This window comes from Maylandia zebra, linkage group LG22, assembly GCF_041146795.1.
Source record: "Maylandia zebra isolate NMK-2024a linkage group LG22, Mzebra_GT3a, whole genome shotgun sequence".
NCBI classification, from domain to species: Eukaryota; Metazoa; Chordata; class Actinopteri; order Cichliformes; family Cichlidae; genus Maylandia; species Maylandia zebra.
Genome location: NC_135187.1, coordinates 2789167 through 2812839, shown reverse-complemented (window position 1 = coordinate 2812839; position 23673 = coordinate 2789167). Strand labels below are relative to the sequence as shown.

Here is a 23673-nt window from a genome sequence, read left to right as displayed (position 1 = left end):
CGAGTTTATAGATAGAAACCATCTATCTCTCTGAGGTTACTGAGACACGCACACGCGACATGTGGCTTCCAACTAACAAACACACCACATCGTAGGAACTGGGGAACATCCGCAGACATTATAAACAGAACTCACTGGTTTATTTTTGGCGTCTGTTCTCAGTGAGTCGATGACTAAAAGCACTGAGCCGCGACTTTTGTTACCTGCAGGGTCTCTGGGGGCATCGGTGAAGGGGATTTGGACTGGTAGGCGTCCTGAGAGATGAAGCCAGAGTCGTGTGAGGAGATTGAAGAGAGGCGGGCAGGTGTCTGCTGGGGCAGCACTGAGGAGGAAGAGGAGGAGGAGGCGCGATAACGGAAGTGGGAGGTCGGGGAGTGACAGTGTGAGCCGCTGGAGCGAGAGTCGCTGCTGTTCACGCTGTTCAGGCTGCTGTGGGCCGGACGGGAGGAGACAAATAAATGTCAGAAAGAAGGAAACCTGAGAAGCTCTGAAGTCATTCGCTGATTTTCTGTTTTAAAATCTCAGCTCATCACATGAAAGAATAAACAATCAACCCGAAAAATGAGTCAGGCAGATGAAATATTCTGAGTAATAAGACATGATGGTAAAATAACATTTACTGGAGTTATTTCTCTTTGATAAATCAAAACTTTCAAAAAAATCGATGATTTAAAAAAAAAAGCTGTAGTTCCACTTGTTAACCACAGAGGGGCAGCAGAGGACAGGCTCTCAGCAGACCACCTTATCTCCCTCTATTGTTGAGATAATAAGCAGCTGGCAGCAGCCACATAACTAACCTGCACATGCTGGACTTCCTGGATACGGTGGTGCTTGGTGACGAGGGAGGAGTTTGGTAGGACCAGGTGCACTCGGAGCCCTTCAGGTCTACGATTACCTGGAGAGAAAAAAATGCTGTGAATCGTCTATGATGTTTCTGTGAAGGTGTCTGTGTGCAGTCAGGTCAAAGGAAGGCGTGTTTACTCCGTGTCGAGGTTACCACTGATCAGCGGGTAGAGTGAGTGAAGGTGTACTGAACGTGCTTAAATCAAAAACCCTTCTGAAATATTTTAATCGGTACAGAACGGGGCTGAAACTGAGACATTTATAACAGAGGACAAATCGTTCGATTGTGTGGTCACACGACCCCTCACAGCACCACGAGTACCTGCTCACTGGAAGCGGGCAGCTTGTGTGGGTCCATGGTTAGCATCTTCAGGTCGTCTGTCAGCGTCTGGAGGTGTGTAATCTCCCCCAGCATGGACATCTCCTCCTCCTGAGACACACAAACATTCATCAGCTGCAAATTCTACACAAAAAACAGCTTTGAGACTGACGTCATCACAGCAGCTGCTCCACAGGAGGTTTAAAGAGAGAGCTGCAGCACAGAAGGTGTAGGAGTTGATGTTCGTCAGAGATTTACATTTGGATTGCAGCTGCTGACGTCCAGCAAAGCATAAACATACAAATCTAAAGGGGGCCAGGTGTTTCTTCAAAGGCTTGCAGAGTTTCTGCGTAACTGTAGTTAGAGCTCCAAACATCTTTCTGTGTTGTGCATAAACAGTTTGAATGCATCACTGACCACGACAGGCCGCAGCATGGACACGAAGCAGCAAAAGCGACTCCTCTCCTCCACCAGCGCCCTCCTCACCGCCTGCTTCTCCGTCTCCTCCAGCAGCAGGTACTTATCGCTGACGTCCTGCATGGCGCTGTCCAGCTGGGGCTGCAGGTCTCCACGGCCTGAACACAAACACGTGCACATACCTCGTTGCATCCAATTTCAACTAGAAACAGCAAGCAGACCCTCACAACCACTTGCCAACCAGTTGGAGAATAGTCATTTTTCCCTAGTGACCAGTTGCCAACCGGTCTCTAGACCTGTGAATGGGTGCAAAAGCTACAGAACAAAAAGTTTGAATTGGGCCTGCTTTGTTCCAAAGTTTGTGCCCGTCACTAAAACACATTCTCTTTTACAGTGGGGGATGGGCACAAGGTAAAACCTCCTGTGGAAATCAAGCAATGAAGAAAAGAAGAAATAGCAAACATTCTGGAAAAATGCTGCCCTCTGCTGATGAAAGTTTTAGTCACAGGAAGTATCTTTAAGGCATAAAATAGCCTAAAAAGAAAGGAAATGGGGACTATTTGCAATAAAAAGTAACTAAAAATCAAAACGATACACAAAAAAAGAAAAAGTTGTCTTTCAAAATGCTGATTTAAACTTTTAAACTTAAGCAGCCACCCAAAGGTAACACCAGAGTTTTCTAAATCTCTCTCTCTTGCAGACCTACACATGAGCAGAGGAACCGTTTCTGTGGCGTTAACAAAATGCAATCACTTCAGTCCATCTTGGCTCAGATCAACAAACTCACACAGAACTAAAGAGGAGGCAGCCTCACAGCTGCAGCCAGATTATCAGCCATCTGTGAAATCCAATTCTCACTGAACAGAACTTTAGCTACAAAGAGCAGAGCCTGCTCTGAAACTACGATCACTCAGTGGCTTCAAAAACAACAGTCAGAGCCTCCCACAAACCATTAACCACATTAAAGTCTCAAACAAGGCTTTTCTCTCTGGCGATCAGTCAGCTGGAAACAAACAACCACTGGAATCCCACTGAAAACACACCACACATTAATAATGTTTGCCATTTTGAAATTACATTGCTGCTTTTATGAAATGCTTCTGGTTTATTTTTTAACTCTGTCCAAATGTCTCAACTCTCCCTTACTCCAAGTCTTTACTAAAGCGGTTTCATACACAGAAGATTAAACTGATTTCACGTGTCGACACGGCCGTTGCGACATGAGTCTGATGAGCTGGAGTCTGTATCTGCTTTAATATCATCTCCCACAGCGACTGTAATTGGATTAGTTAATTTACTTTGTGACACAGAGCAAAGCTGAACTATTTTTACATTGTTTCATTGACTGATCGAGAGCAGCTATTGTGGGTGTGGGTTTCCCGGGGGCTGAATATGTCGGGTGTTTGGGGATCTTAGCACGCTACACGTTAATTCTGGTAAATTCATATGTTCCAATTGGAAATGTGGAAATGTTGAACAGGAGTATAAGGCGACTTAGATCATCCCTGGTGAGTCATTACTACATCCAGGCGTATTTTACTCTTTTCTTCCATTTGCCCGCGTATTACGAAACAGGATTCAGGGCTTAGCGAAGGAACTTCAGGTTTCACCCTGTGATTTCCATCTTATGAAGAAAGTTCACAACTTATGCTGCAGACCTGACCACCTCCAGATCTACTGACCAAACGATTCTCTGAAAAACAGCATCAGGTCTTTACTTTCACTGATAGGAATAATTCAGAAAAGAATTCCAGAGTCTTAAATGCAGCTTTATTCCTTCTTTATTTGGCTGTTGGCTGAAAGCAAGTTTAGAACCATTTTTGACAATGAGTATAGCGGCACAGATCGGAAACAGGCCACCCGGGTCTCCCGAGGCTGTTAAGTTAATATTTCTGCACTGCTGTATTATAACATGTAATGAATGCATTGTGCAATACTGAATTCTTTCCTTGCTGGTTTCATCAGCCCACAGCTACACTTTAGAGGATGTTAGCTTGTCAACAGCTGCTTTGGTGTCTTCTGTTAGTGATGGATCTGAAATGTTTCAGCTTCTTGCTGAAATATGCAAGAAGTTACCCAAGCACACTGCTTTAAGACAACTTCCTGTCATGTCCAGAGAACAGCTTTTAAACCGTTATGTGGCATGACATGAATCATTACCATGGATGCAAGTTTATTTTGATTCCTCAGACTGTCCTGCTTCCTTAAACACTCACTGGAGAACAAAATCTGAGTTAATCCATCAATAACGAGGCCCCCTCCAAAATGCACCCTGCACCCCCAATTCGTTAAAACCACGGACAGTGCCATGAACCGCTTGCAGCCGAGGCCCACAGCGGCAGAGAGCAGGCAGACCAACATGTGATTACTCAGTCTTTTCTTGACATGACATGACAGAGCAGACTGAAAAATGCCTGCAGCAATTTTCTAAACCTCAAAGCGACGTTCACTTTTGTGTGACGAGATCACATTTAATCAGCTAATTTCACTCCTAACAACTGCTGTCTTTCCCCCTCCACATGGTGCTCTGGGGTTCAGTTTCTCCTCTTTAAAGCGATCGTTTGGTAATCTCATCTTCTGGATTTGAGGACAGACATAAACATGCAATTAAAGTTCCTCATTCCTCCAGCGAGATCCGAGGCCGGCTTCTGTGGTCGGGCTGATAGACGGGAGAACGCGCGCCGTCTCTCTGTAAGAATTTTCCAAGCACAGGCTTCAGTGATAAAGAGGAAAGAAATGGTGAAGACTTGCTTCCAGAAATGTGAACGTAATTCCAAGTTTCCCACAGAATTCAAACAAACAGGATGTCTCGGGCAGAACATCGCTCTTATGTTCTTGTTTATCTCACGATCGCCTCCTTTTTTGTCTAAATCGAGACATTTCTGAATGCTTTCTTTTCTCCTCATCCTCGTGTCCTCTGTTGACCTTTGCGTAGCCTTTTCGATACAGGTCAAACTGAGAAGACCCACAATCCCAAGACAACAGATTTTTTTGCAAGCTTGTGCACTCCAAAGGATTGGACAACATGGAGTTCCACTGTAATGCAATCAGGGGTCTGCGTGAGAACGTTGCATTTACCAAACCCAATAACCTAACCGGTTCATGGTCTTTCTGTCCTCTCGCCCCTCGTTGGTCGCTGCAGATGGCTGTCCCTCCCTGAACCTGGATCTGAGGTCTCTTCCTGTTAAAAGGGAGTTTTTGCCATCGCCAAGACATCGCCTGGTCATTCGGGTTCTCTCTCTCGCTCTCTCATTGTAGGATCTTACTTTCTCTGATTTTTAAGATTCCTTCGGATAATTGTTATTGGGAACTGATGCAATAATAATTCAAATCTTAATGGGATGAGTTTAAATACCTGGAGTCAAACACCCAAAGCAAAAGGTCAATGCACAAGAGTGCAGGCAAGGTGGAGTGGGTGGAGACAATTGCCCAGGTGTCTCTTGGAAATTAGATTTAAATCTCATCACAAATCACTTTTCACCTGGATAAATAAAGAATGAGAGTAAAAGGGAAGATTTACAAGATGCTAGTGGAATATGATCTGCGGTGGTGACCCTTCAACGAAGCAGCACATTATTTCTGTTGTACCCTGGATACCTGCAGTTGCTAGGTTTTTAATTTTTTTTAGACACACACACACACACACACACACACACACACACACACACACACACACACACACACACACACACACACACACACACACACACACACACACACACACACATATAAAACACATCCACATATTTGAATTTAAAAGAGACATGAAGACAAACTGGTGCAAACTGTCAGCTACAAAACTGGATTTTCAAACTCCAGCAACTCCAGGATCCCATGTGATACTATAATAAAATCTATAGAGGACCATAACACCCAATTAAATTCAGCACTACATGGTGGTGTCTATGATGGGGTACTGGAGCTCACCTCACACATGACCCACCGCTTTAGACCAGCTGTGCTGTTTCCAGCTTCGCATCAACAGTTTCTTTCACCTTTTCCTGTTTAAACTCGATCCATTCCGAGTTCCCGTGCTCAAAGCCAGCGCTATAAATAAAAAACCTTTCTTAAGGTGGTTTCCCCTCAATCTGTTTCTCATAATATTAACTCTTACTCAGAGCTTTCCCTTCATTTTCCAGTCTCCTGTCATTACATTCATTTCATTCCAGCTCAAGTTCCTCCACCTCTTTTTTTCCTTCCTTGAAACTTCTCCATGTCCTCTTCCCTCGTGACATCCACTCCAGTGCAGAGGGAGTTTCCTCTCGTGCAGTAATAACAGGCTGGGAGGACCTGAGGACTGAAGCAGTCTGACCACATCTGAGGTTCCTCTGGGGTCAACCCTGGTTCCTGTTTGTTTTGTCTTAGAAGCTCAATTCAAAGCTGGAAACCATCGAGTCCTTTGTTGGCAGCAACAACGAGCTTTTGTTTCCAGTCATAATAAGGCTCGTTTCAGTGCGATTGCTCAGACTGGGACTACTTGTTCTAAAAGCAGAGCCTGTTTTGGTGTTTACTCGTAGTCCTTTGGAGTTCAGCGGGCAGAGTGAAGAAGTAATATTGCCACATCACATTCCTGTAATTCCACTGGACTTCATGCTATCCTAAAAGTTATTTTAGAACAATTTAGTCAAGTCAGCGGTCATGCTATCAGCTCTAAGAGCCTGCAAATAAGAGGTTTACTCTGCATTAACAGCCTGACCCTGGAGGAGCATCATCTACAACTGTGAATGATCAAACTATATCCTGATATCACTGCATTTAGACAGACCACTGATATCGGCTGTGTTATAGCTCTCATCATCTACAATGATCCTCATCGATCTCTGCTCTCTCAAGTTTGAGGTCCTCGGTTGAAATCGCAGTCTGCACAGGTAACGGTGCTTTACACAGGATTCAGCACGTACTGTGTTCACTGCTGCTAGATGGAGCTGTTGAGGGCGTCGCTAACGTGGACCTCCAGGTTGTTATCTGAAAATAGCATCAGCGTGGAAGCATGCCCGAGAAGACGATGCTGAACAGGAGCTCAGTTCATTTTACATTAATAAGGGCTTTTGGTCTTTATGGAGCTGTTTTCCAAACTTCTTCATCACACCTCAAACATGCTGGATAACCTCAGCAGCTCTGTCAGCGTCCGTTCATCCGCCCGCCCTCTTCTACTTATCTGAAGTCAAGTCATGGTGGCGGCACCCTAAGCAAACTTTCCAGTTCCCTCTGGGGGTTCCCAAAGCATTCCTATTCCAGATGAGATAAGTAATCTATTCAGCCCGAGCCACCTTAACTGGCTCATTTTGACGCTGCAGGAGCGACAGCTCTACTCCCCCGGATTCCTCCAGATGTCCGAGCTCATCGCCCTATCGCTAAGCCCGAGCCCACCCACCCTTCAGATGAAACTAAGGACGTTTTCACACCTGTAGTCTGTTTACTCTGAATCCGAATCAGCTGAGGCGTCACAACATGACTCTTTCAGTCATTACCCAGACTTTGTGACCAGAGGTGAAGAGTCGATGGACGGGTAAATCGAACGGTCCACCTTTGAGCAACGCTCTCTTCACAGTGGCTTCACCAATCCAATGCTCTCCGACTTCCCATCGCATGTGAAGAAGATTCCAAGATGTTTGAACTCCCTTGCTTGACTGAGCCTCTCCACAACCCCAAACATTTGGTGCTGACCCTGTCGTGTGCTGCGTTCGGGGCTGAGTCACACTGGTTGACACGGTTTTACTGAACGAGCCATGAAAATATTTCCTTTGAAGACTCTCGTTCAGTGTGCCTCTAGTCTTTGTTGTGTGAGTCACACAAACATCTAAACAGCATGGGAACATGTTTCAGCCGACCGAAGTGGGCTGGATGTCAAACTCAAACTGAGCTGGAGGTGTCAGAGTGCGACTGTCTCATATTCACCATGTTGATATATTCACAACCCTCTAAGCTCGCCCTCTGGATTATCGTGGAAAACTTTAACACACTTTTTTTATTATTGAAATATTAAAACCACTCAGACTAAACATTGGAGAAGTAAAAATGGAAAACACCAGTCTCCTGAGCCTTTTGCATTATTGAGAAGAGCTAGAAAGGTGGATAGATGGGTGTGTACTTACCGAAAACATCAGCTGGACGAGCAAAGCATGATGGGACGCCAAAGGAAACACATAAAAACATGATATTAGCTTTTACATCTGCACATTGCTCCATGCCAGTTACACCCTATAAAACAACTACTGATTGAATTTTCCCACAAATACCACAAAGTGTTTAATTTAAACAGTTTCAAGTTGCAGCAAAATATCGCAGCCCCTCAGCCGCAGTTTTTTATGCAGTGAACCCACACGTGACAAACCTTTCTTAGCTTTCTTCTGCAGCTTTAGAGTGTCTGATGATCTCTTCTTGATCTCCTGACGGGCTTTCTTGTACTCTGGAAAACGCACACAAACACAGTGTGAATGCAAACAGCGTGTGAAGTTTGAGATGCATGTAGAGGTTGTGTGTGTGTGTGTGTGTGTGTGTGTGTGTGTGTGTGTGTGTGTGTGTGTGTGTGTATGAAACCTTTGGCATGGTCTTTATCCAGAGTGTTGGCGACTCTTTTCCACTCCTCCATCTGCTCCTGTAGAGGGTTGATCAGACAGTCCAGAAACACCCTGAAAGCGCACACACACACGCACGCACGCACGCACACGCACACGCACACACACGCACGCACGCACACACACGCGCACACACACACACACACACCACGTATGGTTAAATCTGTTCCTTTTGCAGACAAAAACAAAGACCACACAACACAAATCAAATTAAAGATGAAGGCCGGATTAAATCTGTGGGGAATTAATGCAGATGTGTGTGTGGGCATCATTAGCAGAGTGATTAGCTGCAGCGGTTTCTTCCTAACAGAACTGACGCACGTGCAGAAATCAAAGGACTTGATATTTTTAAGCATACAGATCAGATTTAAGTGTGCATACAGCATCCGGAGCATGCATGAGCCTCTCTGCCTCCGTTGGGGCTCGATCACCAGTAAACTGGTGCATGGAGATCATTCCCAGGATGCCACTTCTAAGAAGTTTGGATTTACCAATAATTTGACACAAGCATATGTATTCAGTTTCTTGAATGAAGAAGAGAGCTGATTCATAAAGCAGTTTGTAAGAGGATTTATTCTGAGGTCATTTTTCCATTTAGTAATTAAAGGCTGACAGAGATCAGGAGCCATTAGATATTATGAGGTCATATTTACTGGGATTTACATGAGCTGCTGTGCATATGTCCAGCATTAAAAGGAAGTCCAACACTAGTTTCACTCCTGTGTTTCCCCCTGGTCATCTGCACACCAGCAGCAGCCTCACAGTCTCAGAAACGTTGGTCTAGAATAAATGCTGTGATTACAAGTAGAGAATAAAAACCCTGAAAAGGGACCAATTAGCTTTCATTCCCAAGCTAAATGACTGCTGAGGTCACGGCCACTTATTTAAGATTTATCAGCCTGATACTGTATAATGTGACAATAAGAGGATTTTACATCCCATGTGGCCAGGAAACACCTCCCCACCGAGGAGCTGGAGGGGGGAGGTGGTTGAGTGAAGGGCATCTGGGACGCTTTGCTTAGCCATATAGAAAATAACTGGATGTCTGCCGTGACACATCATACTTTATTAACAGAGGTGAACCCTGCATCCTCCTGCTACTGCATCCCTATTCACAGAGTCAGCTGGAGGTCCCATCTTACAGCTTCAATCTCTCAGACTCTCTGCTTTCATACGGGTGGAGTTAATGGACTCATGCAGCGAAGGCAAAATGAAAAAGAGGAAGGCTGATTTTGATCAGGAGGAGCGGTAGGTGAGGTTTACAGGCTCTTGGAAAGAAAGCTGGTGAAAGGATGTGGTCACAGCAGGACTGACTGGGGCTGATACTGCACTCTGCGGTCACGTGGATGTAAAACATGAGTGATGAAGAGTGTAAGGAGGATTCGTAAAAGCAGAAAGAAGGCGGCACAAAGATGGACGAGGGTGTATTTATAAAAACGATCTGGATAATTATTTTCAGCCACGATGATGTCATTAGATTGAGTCAGAGACTGATGGACCAGGATGGAGGATCTAAAAGCTGAGGCAGGCAGAGGAGCAGGTTGCCATGGAGAACTGGGAGGACAGGCCACTCCTGTTCATCTGAGACACACACACACACACACACACACACACACACACACACACACACACACAGATCTACCCACATGGAGAACTGGCGTAGTTTGGCCTCGATGCTGCGATGCCTCATGCACATCCTGGTGAGGGCTGAACCGATGTCCCGGGTCCCCCCTGAAAGCAAACACACAGACACAGAGGACAATCTGTCAGTCAGACCGGGAGCTGCAGATCACTGGAAGACTTTCAACATGACGCAAACTCACAACTAAAATCACCCTTGCAGCTCTTGCACTTGTAAATCCTGTGTTTCTGCCTATCATCTATTTATTTAACCTCTAAATAAGCTGAAACAGGTTTTCCTCCAAATAAGAAACCTTATCAATACCATAGATGCTCACATGCAACTTTATTAGCTACAAGCCTTCACCTGCTCGAAAAGCAGTCACAGCGACTCGATGAATTTAGGCGTAATCAAGACAAGCGGCTAAAGTTCAGACTGAGCATCAGAATGTTAAAGGAAGGTGATTTAAAGGACTGAACGTTGTTGTTGGTGTCGGACAGGTTGGTCTGAGTATTTCAGAAACTGATGACTTTCCCCTCATAACCATCTCTAAGGTTTAAAAAACAGAAAATATCCTGTGAGCTGCAGTTTCCCTGGGAGCAAATGCCTTGTTGATACCAGAAGACAGAAGTGAAAGGTCAGGCTGCTTTGAGTTGATAAGAAGCAACAGCGAGTCAAATACTGACCAGTGAAAACTGAGGTGTGCAGAAGAGCGTCTGAAAACGCACAACACGTCGCACCTTAGAGCAGACTGGCTATAGCACAGAGACCACATCGAGCCCGCTGCACTCAGCTAACAACAGGAAACTGAGGATACAATTCTCACAGACTCAACAGACGACTGAAGAATCACCGCCGATCCTGCTGCAACATTTTGATGGTAGATCCATCCTGCCTTTTATTGGTGGTTCTGGCTCCTGCTGGTGGTGTGATGTGAACACTTCTTTTGGCACAGGTTCTGCCCTTCAGTACCAACACAGTATCATTTAAATGCCCCAGGCTGTCTGAGTACTCAGTGTACCCAGTGCCTGCTTCCAGCAGGATAACGCGCTGTGTCACAGAGTTCATCTCATAATGGTTTCTTGAACATGACCTTCACAGTCACCAGATCTCAATCCAATCGAGCACCTTCGAGGCAGGAACAGGAGATTCACATGATGGATGCAACTGACAGATCTGCAGCAGCTGTGTGATTCTGTCACGTGGTTTTAGACCAGAATATCTTACATGTTTCCAGCACCTTGTTGAATCTATGCCATGAAGAATTCAGGTCATTCTGATGGCCAACACAGGTCCAATCCAGCACCAGACCCTAAGGAAGCACCCACTGAGTGTAGCAAGTAATAAACCCTTAATGGATTATAGTAAAAACATGCAACCACCATCCTCAACATAACAGGTAAACACAAACCACAAGCTTTGACAAGCTATAACTTATCCTGTTTATAATCAGCAGGGATGCTAAATGTGTACAAACAGAATTATTCCCCTTACCTAAGATAGCAAAAACAACTGATGAATACAACACTTGTATGTCATCAGCTTGTGTTATATGGAGCAAATCTCTAGGAGAATGTAAACACACACACACACACACACACACACACACACACACACACACCTTGTCGAAATGACTGAACTGCAGAGCACTCGTACTTCTGTGTGGGTCTGACATCTTTCGCTCGTGCATTAGATCTGCACAGCATCAAAAATACATCCAAATGTGAGCCCTTCCACTCATGTACAGCTGTGATTTTCTTACCACTGGAGTCTGCTAGAGTAGCTTTGCATGATCCAGAATTCAGAATAATCCATTGTCCTCAAAGTCACCCAGATCTCAGCTCAGGTGAACATTCATGAGAGATTCTAGAGACGTGCCGAGCTGCAATCTACACCACCATCACAGCCACGCTGCATTAGCTGCTACAAGCTAAGGGAAATTCCTGGATTTGACTCTTTGCACTTCTACAAATGATGACTTGGATAATATTTAGTGTGAGCGCACAACAACACCGGATTTCTTCATCAGCTTACTTGGTAGAAAGCTTGTTCCAAGTATCTTGGACTGGCTGACATTCTTCTGTGAATTTAAGCCGAGTCAGAGTTCGCTGTTACTTTGTGTAATCTGAGATGTTATTAAAGGACAAAGAAGGTAGCTGCACCTTCTCCCACACAGCCACTCGATAAACAAACCCATGAAAACATGAGCTAAATAAATATCCTTCTGTATTCAAGACTGAAAACAAGGCAAACACATTTGATAACTTAACCAAGTTAATAAAGCAATTTCAGCAACTCCAGAAATGGACGGGATTCAATCTCCAGTGTCTTGCTCAGGGACACTCTGGCAGGGTGTCGGGGAGCTGACTGTCAGCGCAGCAGAAGCTCCACAGGCGCCAGATGGTCATCTTCTCTTTCCCCCAGACAGAACACTCCCTCCTGGGGAAAAGTTCACCACAACTCAGCCTGGCAGCCTGGAGATCCAGCAGCTCCTCCAACACACGCCAGCGCTCGCCTTCCTGTACATGTGAAGACCATCAACAACCACATTCCTCTCCAGCTTTGACTTCAACCTCTCCTGAATTCTTCACTTCTTAATATCCTGACTAGCAAATTCTTGTCTTTTAATATCGTGTATTGTGGACTTGCTTACTCTTTAACTTCTGGAAGGAATATCATCAGGAAGAGCCCTCACAAGTATACTGAGCAAACACACGAGTTGGCTGGGTGGGTGAACACTGCAATGCACCACTCCTCTCCCTTCCCGATGCCTTCCTCCTTTCCTCTTCGTCTTCTCTCCGACATGTTTCTGTCACACCCTTATGTCTCTTTTCTGCCTTCTCTTTAAGCTCCTCAGAGCCATCGAAGGCACAGTGAGGACGAGCCGTCCTGCTCCCAGCGCACATATAAGATGAAATAACATTACCCTACATGTGTGTCTATGATGGATTGCTGATGATTAAATCTTCCATGCCGAATTCTCAGCAAGTGAAAACGAAACAAAGTCCCAAATGGGAAGCTGAACCACATCAACGTGTAGAAGAAAGCTGCGTGAAAAGAGGCTCATAGCAGAGACACTGCAACAAGCATGACAATGTTAGTGCCGCTCCCGTCAGCTGAGCTTAACGGGTCAATCAACTTGTGTGAGTGAAGTGGAAGAAATGTACGGCAACCAAGTGCAAATAAAGATCAGGCTGTGGTTGATAAAAGGACCAAATTGTGTCAGTTCCAAGTTTGATAAGGTTTCAGCACTAAAACTATTTTTATGTTTACAGATAGTTTCAATTGCAAAGATGTATTAAAAACACTTTAAAGACTGGCTTTCTGACCCTAAACCTCTGTCGTGTGGTGTTTCTGGGAGCACACAGTGAGCTGTTTGCTTCTTTTGGTTGTAGACAGTAAAAAAAAAGAAAAAAGAAAAGTTGTCCCATAAACTGTTCACAACAAAGTTTGTAGAGGTTTTAAATAACCGTGTCATGATTCCTGGAAAGACACGTAAGCGCAAAGTTTTCCTGGCTCCCAAAATTACTCCAGCACCAAAGTAAGTGGAGAGCTGAACCCTAACTTGACCTGATTTATTTTATTTTGGAAGAAATTCTTAGGGCTCTGTTGATGTTATTGACGGTTTCTTGAACCCTGAAGCCTCGGGGCTGTACGGTCCATCAGCCATTCATCCATGTTTGATTTAGCCATTTCTTTAAGAAGCTCTGTTCACTCCAAATACCACCTCCTCTTCCACTTTCCTCTTGCCCTCCTTCACACCGTCTCTCCATCACTCCCATCCTCTCTCTCGTCTGTTCTCACATTCAGAGGAGGTGCTGCCTCCTCTCTTCTCACCTCATCTCCTCGTCTCTGCTGCCCTCCTCTGAGAAACAAGATGTCACACTTCAGAATCGGTCCAGGCCAAATTTCTCACCCGCCATCTCTGGTGGTGGTGCAAAATATAATTTGTCAGAATTGTTGCAGGGCTTCTCCGGCAAAGATTTTACGACAACAATAGAGTCAAAGTCAGAAAGCAGACCTCCAAATGAGCTCACTTTTGAAGGTCTATGTGAGCCAGACGTGCTGATAAAGCTGACATGGCAGGTTTTCTTACAGGACAAAAGGCCCGAGATGGCTTCTCACTGGTGATCTGAATCGTGCAGATCTGTGAAAATGATTTCATCTACAAACATTTGGCCTGAGTGCTGGCTGGTCAGCTTTCCACACACACTGTAACTCCCCGTCTTTCAACCTTTTTTGACCTCATATCCTCAATTTCTCAGGACCACCACAGTCTGAGATAGCGTGACTAACAGTGCACTCTCTTTATTTTAGGAGGCAGCATCAATGATCTGAAGCGTTACAATTCACATTCAAGCCAAGAGGCGAGAGTCCTTTAAGTCAGATCATCATTCACTTTGTGTACACAAACTGTTCTTCTGATTTGTAAAGAGCCTGGTACGAATCTAAACAAATCAAATCTAAAACTACTAATGCGAGGACACCTGTTTATGTGGATGTGGTGATCCTGGCAGGATCTCCAAGTCGCTGTCTCTCTTGACAAAAGGCTTTACCACTTGCTCTTAGTGCTGTTTATCAACCCAAACAGTTGCCTAGTTTTAGAGAAATCAGCTGCAGAGATGTCTGGCTTCTCTTGATTATAAGATGTGTTTAAAGTGCAAATAAATTAAAAGAACACTTTGAAAACAATGGGGAAAAACATGCATATATATCTATAATGATATGGACTAGGTAACGTTTTAGGAAGGAAACAATGCCACATATTTTGATGAAAATGATCAACCTACACAAGCTGAATACAAAAACAACTCAAAAATCTAAGTAAAAAAAGATGCAGCAGGTTAGTTCACTTTGCCAAAGTTTCCATGAGCAACTCAAAATGCTGCTCAGTAGTTTCTGCAGCCGCCACAAGCTGCTGTGGACGCCTGACAATATTGGGACATGCTCCTAATGAGACGATGGATGGTCTGCTGGGAATCTCCTCCCAGATCTGGACCAGGGCATCACTGAGCTGATGGGGCCAGTCAGTGGTATCAGTCCCTTCCTCCTCTAGGAAATGAACCCTAACCCACTGCACCAGCGCAGGGTCTAAAAATTGCTCCAAGGATTTCCTTTGGCTAAGTAAGGGCAGTCAGAGTGCTGTTGTTGAGCCTGCAGATATCTGTATGTCCCTCCATGGATATGCCTCCTCGGACAATCGCCACCAAACCAGTCATGTTTAATGTTACAGGCAGACCCCTTTCAGGTCTGTCACATGAGCTCAGGGTGGAAAGTGGTGGACCTGGTATTCTGTGGCAAATGCCAGTCTGGCTCCACGGTGCCAGACAGTGAGCACAGGGCCCACCAGAGGACGTCCGGCCCTCATAAAGTCTGTTTCTGATTACTCAGTGGCCTGTGGAGGTCATTTGTAGCTCTGGCAGTGCTCATCCTGTTCCTCCTTACACAGTGATGCAGATACAGATGTTGATGGCTTAAAGACCTTTTGCAGCCTGTTCGGCTCTCTTAGAGTAACTGCCCGTTTCCTGAAATCTCCTCCAGGCTCTTGAGACCGTGCTGGGAGACAGCAAACCCTCACACACTGATGAGCCATCCTGGAGGAGTTAGAATGTGTGTCTGAGCTCCGTAGTAGTGACACTACTCTAGAACTCTGTATGTTAGTAATCCATTATTGCCATATTACACATAAAAGCAGCTTGGGAAAACTACTAAGACATAAAACACATGTAGCAGCTCAATACTCTTTGATCTATCCGCACACATCAGATGCACTGATGCAGTGGTATAATTACAGTAGATTAGGTCACTTTGCTGTATTTTATGGCTGTAAACTGTGATCTGTTGCGTTCACACTGCTCCAGGCTATAAAGTGGAAAATTAACTTCCTGGTGTCTTTTTCTGTGTGCACAGAGACGCATCGATGTCAACACAGCTCTGCTCTCCCATCTGTACCCCACAATTTACATTTTAGTGGATTGGTGGAGCTACAAAACATAAAAACATAAAATTGCCTTCCATCCACACCCCGAACGTGCTGGCCGAAGCCGCCAAGCTTAACAGCTCTTCTGGCAGAAACGCTGGGATCACGCTCAGTGTGACATGATGTAAACGTCCGTGGCGTCCCCTCAGCTGGGCTGTGATGTTAGTTGGCTGCACAGTTCTTTGGGTTGGCAGGTTGTAATTCGCCAGAAACCAAATGGTTCCTACATGAAACTACTCAGAACAAGGTTTGTGTGTTTTCTGAGTAACTGGGTCGGGATTGCAAATGTATATTTTTTTCATTTGTCCTTTTCTTGAAGAGATTTGAGCACCACAAGGCGAGTGGTGTGTATGAAAACAAGGCAGACCTCGCTATAGCAGTTCTCTGTAAAACTGGGTAACTCACACAAACACTGTAGATCAATAATCAGCACTGCAACACACACATTTGACTTTAGTAACCTTTTAACTGAGTGCAAATGCTGAGCAGAACAAACGAAAGGAGATCATTTTAGAAAAATAGCTGAGTAAGGAAACTAATCTCTCAACTTTCATCACAAACAGTACAAAGGTTTGATTTTTAGTCACAGTTCAGATGAACTTCATGTCCGGTGTTAGCAGGCTAGAGCTCTTCCTGCAGGGTCACAATCAGTCAATCAGTTATTGGTCAAATGCAGCTGATTGACCCGACTTCTCACTCGGGCCCTGTGTGTGTGTGTGTGTGTGTGTGTGTGTGTGTGTGTGTGTGTGTGTGTGTGTGTGTGTGTTATTGAGACCCAGCTGACCCAATTCAGTGGGACAGAGCAGCGTCTCTGTCTGAGCTTCAGAGCGAACCGGCTGCAGGTCAGACAGAGACGCTGCTCTGCAGACAGAACGGCCCGAGGCTCCACAACAGCTCATCTGCATGGAAGACCAAACTCGGCCCGTTTAAACCCTCAGACAGAAGAAGCCCTGGCCGTGACACCACACAGGAAATTAGTTGTTAGTCAGAGACCAGCAAGAAGGGAAAGAGATCAAAACTGAGGCCGGACCGGAGCGAAATGAAGGAAACATGCTAATCAACAAGGAGGTTCAGACATCTCAACCTATGAGGAAAAAAAACCTCTCAGGTAACGTTAGTTAGAAACCAAAAACTACTTCTGGAAACGTGTTAAACAGCACAGATGATACAAAACAAAGTTTCTGTACCTAACATAAGATTCTGCTTTGGGATTACATAGGATGCGGTCTAAATTTGGCACAATTCTGACGGAAATCGGGAATTATCTGAATAAATAATGAGCAAACGAGACTGATTCAACTTTTTGTGCCAGCGTTCATTACTCTGGACCACAAAAAGACTTCAGCCAGCGCCAAACACAGAGCAGAATCATCCCTTTGCATTGGAACAATCTCTCGTCTCATCCGTTTTCTTCCAACAACCAGCAGCTCCAACAGTGAAGCTGTTCGATGATAACTACGTAGTGTAGTTTAAAATGTTATGCACATATGAGAAGAATATAAATAAGTGTATATTGTTCTTTTTGTCTGTGTTCATATAGCTTTGATTTTAGACTCATAACTTTCATAAGAGCTCATCAGGTAAAAAGAGATAACCCAATAATGTCTGTTTATAGAGATAATATTGTTGTTGTGAATGTTTTCATATGACATCACTTCTACTTGAGTCGGTAAAAGCAGATTTTACTTTAAAAAGCTCAGTGACGTCAAAAATTAGAGGAAAATAAAACCACTACAAAACGGTACAGTAGCCACGCCCCTTTTCTCTCTCATTTCTCATCTCAGAACAGCTGAGATTTATCTGGTAGATAAAAACAGCAGAGCCTCAACAGTAAAACGCTGCTTACATGTTGATGAATTAGTGCTATTAGTACGTCACATAAACTCAGACGACAGCTAGTATGGACATTCTCACTTTGATTTATTGAGTGTTATTAGTAGCTTGAGCTCAGGAAAGGGTCTTTCCTCCTGTACGTCCCTGTCATCTCATAATCTATAGCAAAAACTATGAATTATTTTATTAACTGTAAAACTTCATTTGTAATCCACAGCCTAGAGCGTCACAGCTGCAGTTTCTTTAGCATTAGTAAAGCAAAAAGCTGCAGGATAGGTGAGCAGAACACAACTGCACCAAACACACAGGCGACATTAGCGACCCGATGGCTAAGCACTTACTCTTCTACACTGCGAGCTGCTGCAGTTGACCATATTCCTCTTTCAAAGAGGTCATAGACAATGAAGACTTTCTGGAATTATAAATACAGGCCACTAAATATCCTGGTTTATGAGGACTTTGATTTTACTCATGACCTTTATTTGCCTTTAAAGAGGAGCTTTTGTTACCTGTGGTTGATGTGGCGGTGTGATCTTTTTCCTGTGTGATGTGGGTTGAATTTAGTGAATGATTGTTGATATCTGTCCAGGTAACTGAAGACTCGTCCTGTTGGAGTTTAACTTGAGATTTTTCAGCCCTAAGTGGAAGCTGATTGACCCGACTTCTCACTCGGGCCCTGTGTTGTGTGTGTGTGTTATTGAGACCCAGCTGACCCAATTCAGTGGGACAGAGCAGCGTCTCTGTCTGAGCTTCAGAGCGAACCGGCTGCAGGTCAGACAGAGACGCTGCTCTGTAGACAGAACGGCCCCGAAGTTTTCTACTCTGGGAACACAACGAGGAAGGATTTGGTGCATTCGTGGACTCTGGACTCAAACAGAGTTCTTTGATATTTGAGTTTATGCTAATGTTTATTTGGCTCCGTTTGAATTAGGTTATTTGCATCTTTAGTACTGAATAAAACAGCGAAAGACTTGATTTTACTCAACGAACTCCTGGATGATGTTTGACCTTCATGTTGGACGTCATTGAAATACTTTTTAAACAACTTCAGCTTTCAGCGCCACAAACGACAATCACAAGCATCGGCAGCTTTCTGGGTAAAAGACAGAAAAACTTTTTGGGAAGTGTCCTGGGGCACGACTCTAATCCAGCACGCACACTTTCAACCCCAATTTAAAAATCGAGATTCCTGACCGACTTTTCCGAGACGAGAACCTCGCTGTCGAGCACTCTCGACACTTTAACCAGCGGATGTTGAGCCGCGTCAGCGCGGTGTTGAAGTGAACAGTGGGTGACCTGGAATCTAAGACTGGAATTTAAATCCATCCGACTGGGACGTGAGCTCAGCCATCGCATTCCCACAGGAGCAGCTCCACACGAACACTGGTGGAACTGGGCTGAGGAACTGGAGCAGCTGAAGCATCTCACACACACACACACACACACACACACACACACACACACACACACACACACACACACACACACACACACACACACACACACACACACACACACACACACACACACACACACCCAGCAGGACAGGCAGTAAATCAGTGTCCTGTAGAACGAGACTATATTTCTTGTCTTGTTGCTACAGGGACGTTACTACTAGGGAGCTATTTTTGAGAACTGGAGCATGAAGGAGGAGGAAAAAGAATAAAACAACGACAACTGGAGCTGCAGAGGACAGAAGATGGGATACAAGAAGAAAAAGAAAGGAAAACTGGAAGATTGAAGTGAAAATTAAAAGGAAACAAAGACTTCAACGACCCTGCTCGTCTTCTTTAATCCCAAACACAAGTGTTACGGTGCAAACAACAAAAAACACAGATAAAGAAAAAGAAATACTAAAAGCTAAACCACGTTGTAGCCTCAGTTCTAACAGGCCAAGAAGTCACATCCAACCCACAGACCCTAAACATCAGCTCATACCCTTGCACACATTCACAGAGAAGACCCTATATAGAATTTACACCCTTTGGACTGCCTTAGGCCCCAATTCCAGTGTATCTGCAACCCGCTTTGCAACCCACATCCCCTTAGTGTCTTCATTTCATGCCAAGTGTAATTATAATTGGTGTCATATCTAATATCATATTGATGTCCGCTCTGTTCTTGAGTTTACTAGATTAGTTTTTGATGCATTGCCGCACTGTCAATGACAGTAAAGTGTTTCTGACTGAATCGCAGTAAAACGGTTTCAGTACTTTGTTCCTTTCAGTTGCTGTAGTGACAGCAGTGCATTCAGTTGTCTGTGGGTTGGTCTCTCTGTGGGTTTACCTGTAGCTACAGCAGGATCATCTGGGCAATGCTGTCAGCTGCTCTTACTCGTGTTTTCTGACCAACTCAGATCAGTTTTTAGTTACATCAAAAAAGAGAAAAGTACCCAAACTCTGACCTTTGAGAGCAACAAACAGGAAACTTACTCTTTAAAAAAGGCAGCAAATGTGCAAATCTGTTAAAAAGTGCCTCCACCTTTACCGTGACTGCAAAATCTGGATCTTCTTGTGTGCATAACAAAATAATTACAAATTATTATTTTAGGATGGGATGTTTGTAAGGAAATTTCACATAAAAATAACTCTCAAAAATGTGGTTTAAGTACACAATAATTTAAAGTTGTAAGTTCAGAGAGTGGCTTCATCGGGTGAGGGCCTCCAGCTCGCACTGGAACGGTTCACAGCAACGGGAATGAGGATCAGCACCTCCAAATCTGAGGCCATGGTTCTCAGCCGGAAAAGGGTGGAGTGCCCACTCCGGGTCAGGGATGAGTTCCTTCCCCAAGTGGAGGAGTTCAAGTATCTTGGAGTCTTGTTCATGAGTGATGGGAGAAGGGAGCCGGAGATCGACAGACGGATTGGGGCTGCAGCTGCAGTAATGCAGACGCTGCACCGGTCCGTCGTGGTGAAGAGGGAGCTGAGTGTAAAAGCGACGCTCTCAGTTTACCGGTCGATCTACGTCCCTACCCTCACCTATGGCCACGAGCTGTGGGTAGTGACCGAAAGAACGAGATCGCGGATACAAGCGGCAGAAATGAGCTTCCTCCGAAGGGTGGCTGGCCTCTCCCTTAGAGATAGGGTGAGAAGTTCGGCCATCCGGGAGGGGCTCAGAGTAGAGCAGCTGCTGCTCCACATCGAAAGGAGCCAGCTGAGGTGGTTCGGGCATCTGACAAGGATGCCCCCTGGGCGAGGTTTTCTGGGTGTGTCCCACTAGGAGGAGGCCCCGGGGCAGACCCAGGACACGCTGGAGAGATTATATCTGTTGGCTGGCCTGGGAACGCCTTGGTGTTCCCCCAGATAAGCTGGAGGAGGTGGCTGTGGAGAGGGAGGTCTGGGCCTCTTTGCTTAGGCTGCTGCCCCCGCGACCCGGCCCCGGATAAAGCAGAAGAAGATGGATGGATGGATGGAAGTTCAGAGAGCAGGCTGCTATGACTAAACTGTCAATATGTGATGAAGGTGCAATCCCAGCAGCTTCTTTAATCCGCAAAACCCCAGAGTTTGGCATCACCGTACATTAGCACTTTGATTTCACTCTTTTTTCCCTTGCTGCCTGTCAGTAACACACACATGACCACAGCTGTGATGCCATTAAGTTCACACTCGGCACAAAAGCCGTAAAGAAGTCAAAAATCATTTAAAAGGTCCCACAAAACTTCAGCTTCTCCTGTCAGTCTGCTGCTGCGTGACAGAAGTAAGTAATCAGGTGATGGGCAGCGTTAAATCAGGCGCATGGTGTTGCCTGGTGGTTGCATCAGTCAGCATCGCTCTCTGCATATAGCCAAGGTCACTTTACAACTTCAATACGTCTCACGTGTCAACAAGCAGCAGAGGTGTCGCTCGCTGTCAATCTCTTTAATGCAGAGGCACGAAATACCAACTTCCTGCCAATTAGCCACACGTCACAAATGTCACATTGAGCTCAAATGGAAACAAAGAACTCATATTTCCCATTAAGTACTCCACAGCACACAAACATCTTGATGTCTTTGATCTCTTTTTATGTGAGAGCTTCTGTTTGTATGGAGCGCTGCAGTAGAAATATCATGAGTGCAGCTTTGAGTTCAGCCCATTTGATTTTTTAAACGTGCAAAAATTTCACAATTTTCTTGAGGTCCGGCTTCCTGAACCATGGAGACAGAAACAAGATGATGCATTACCTGAACTTCTATATTTAGCCTAAAGGCTGTGGGGCATTTGGATGAGAAGCTATGAAGTCGCTGACAATAAGAAAACGTGCAGCAAAAGTCTGAATATCTGTTATCGATGAATGTGGCAGCACCAGATCTGATCACATTCAAGCGTCGTTGCTCCATCTTTAAGCTTTCAAAATCGCCTCTCCTAACTGGGATAGAGGACACACGCAGTGGGAGTGTTTTTAGGGAGTAAACAGAATTCCTCACATCTCACGGAGGGGCGACCGGGGTCGTACAGTCCTGGAATACCACACACAGAAGTGGGGAGGGGAGCGATCCAAGGATGCCTGCCAACATAGGGCTGCAGTCTTAGGATGCTTTCTGCAGTGTGTGTGTGTGTGTGTGTGTGTGTGTGTGTGTGTGTGTGTGTGTGTGTGTGTGAGAGAGATATACAGTAAAGGCTTAAGATTCTTTAAATAACACCTCCCCTCTCTCGTCACGTCCTGAGGTTGGAAAGCTGTTTGCTGCTGTTGGGATTCATAGAACGCAACAAGACGAGCAGCAACAATTTAACGATGTTTTTAAGAGTTCATGTTGGTTTGCATCATCTGCTGTTTTATTTTTATTTTTTATTTTCAGTCATCTAATTCCAGCAGGCAGTCGTACGGTTTGCGCCTTTTGCGGTCGTATCTGCTGACCCGACACGGTTGTAACGGGGGCGGGGCGGGGTTGTCACGGACACTGATAACTGTCAGTCATCAGCGGTGAGACAGCTGCCGTCCTGTCAGCTGCTCCGACCGCGGCTCAGTGAGCCGCTGCAGGAACGCTGAGCAGGAAGGAAAACGGAGCGCGTGGCACGTGTTCGCTCCAAGTGTTCCACTATTAAGAAAAAAGGTCGAGTTCATCAGAATAACATTGCTTATAAAAACGTGTGTATCATAACAAAGAAAGACTTATTGTTTTTATAAAGTGGCTTCAAAAAAATGCTGAAGAGTTTGACATTTTAAAAAAAGATTCTCAAAATCTCCTTTAACCTCCCCGAACGCTTTCATGGCATTTTTAATTCTCTGATGGGACCTGATGAATGTAAAAATTACCAGATTTTTGTTTCTGAGAAAAATGAGGTCTACATATGAGGACATTCGTTTTAAATTTCGATAGAACAGTGGCAGCATAGTGTCCTCGTACGAGGATATCAGGCCCTTGTAGAGCAAATTTTAGTATTTTGGTCTAGACAACCCAAAATGTGACGTCCACATATGTGGACACCAGGTCCTAGGAGGTTAACCTAGGACCTGGAATTCATGAATTCATGTGTAGTTATTCATTCGTGCCTATAATCACAGCTGTGACTATCAGACAGAAGTCAGGAATATTGCATCTCACCTTAACATGCCTCCACCAACACCTTCAGTGTAATTCTACCTCTGCCATGTGAGTAAAGCAGCTCTGACCCATCGAGACGTAGACACTACGAGGCCTCTGAAGCTGCGCTGTGGCATCAGGCAGTGACGTGTTGGCTGCAGGTGCTTTCAAATGTGAGGTGGGACGTCCGTGGATCAAACTTGCAGTCAGGAGATGACTGATTACACCGAGATGTTGGAGGTCTTGTACTCAATTTGTATAGCGCTTTACTAGTCCCTAAGGACCCCAAAGCACTTTACACATCCAGTCATCCACCCATTCACACACACAATCACACACTGGTGATGGCAAGCTCCATACCACCCGGTTATCAGGGTTTCGTTTGTTACAGCGACCTGGACATTATGACCACGGAGCAGTCACGCCTTCCAAAAAACCCATGAAAGATTAGAAGTATAATCAAAGCTGTTTAAAATGACAAACCAGAGTTTCCCAGCTACAAATGTTTAACAATTCAATGACAGCAAGAGAAATCTTGGTTTGTTATCCTGGTAAAAATCCTAGAAAGACATTTTAGCT

At 44.9% G+C, this 23673-nt stretch overlaps 1 protein-coding gene across 2 annotated transcripts in view; it reads right to left on the bottom strand.

The window, feature by feature from the left end:
* LOC101478588 (MTSS I-BAR domain containing 1) overlaps positions 1-23673 on the bottom strand; it is a 68993-nt gene that overhangs the window by 10505 nt on the left and 34815 nt on the right. For both annotated transcript variants that reach the window (XM_004574236.4, XM_004574237.4), the window contains exons 4-11: positions 9804-9888; positions 8120-8211; positions 7914-7988; positions 7675-7686; positions 1580-1737; positions 1166-1273; positions 798-895; positions 204-429 (exon numbers count right to left, since the gene is read on the bottom strand). In XM_004574236.4, coding sequence (XP_004574293.1) covers positions 204-429; positions 798-895; positions 1166-1273; positions 1580-1737; positions 7675-7686; positions 7914-7988; positions 8120-8211; positions 9804-9888 — 854 coding nt within the window. The remainder of the gene's footprint in view (positions 1-203; positions 430-797; positions 896-1165; positions 1274-1579; positions 1738-7674; positions 7687-7913; positions 7989-8119; positions 8212-9803; positions 9889-23673) is intronic.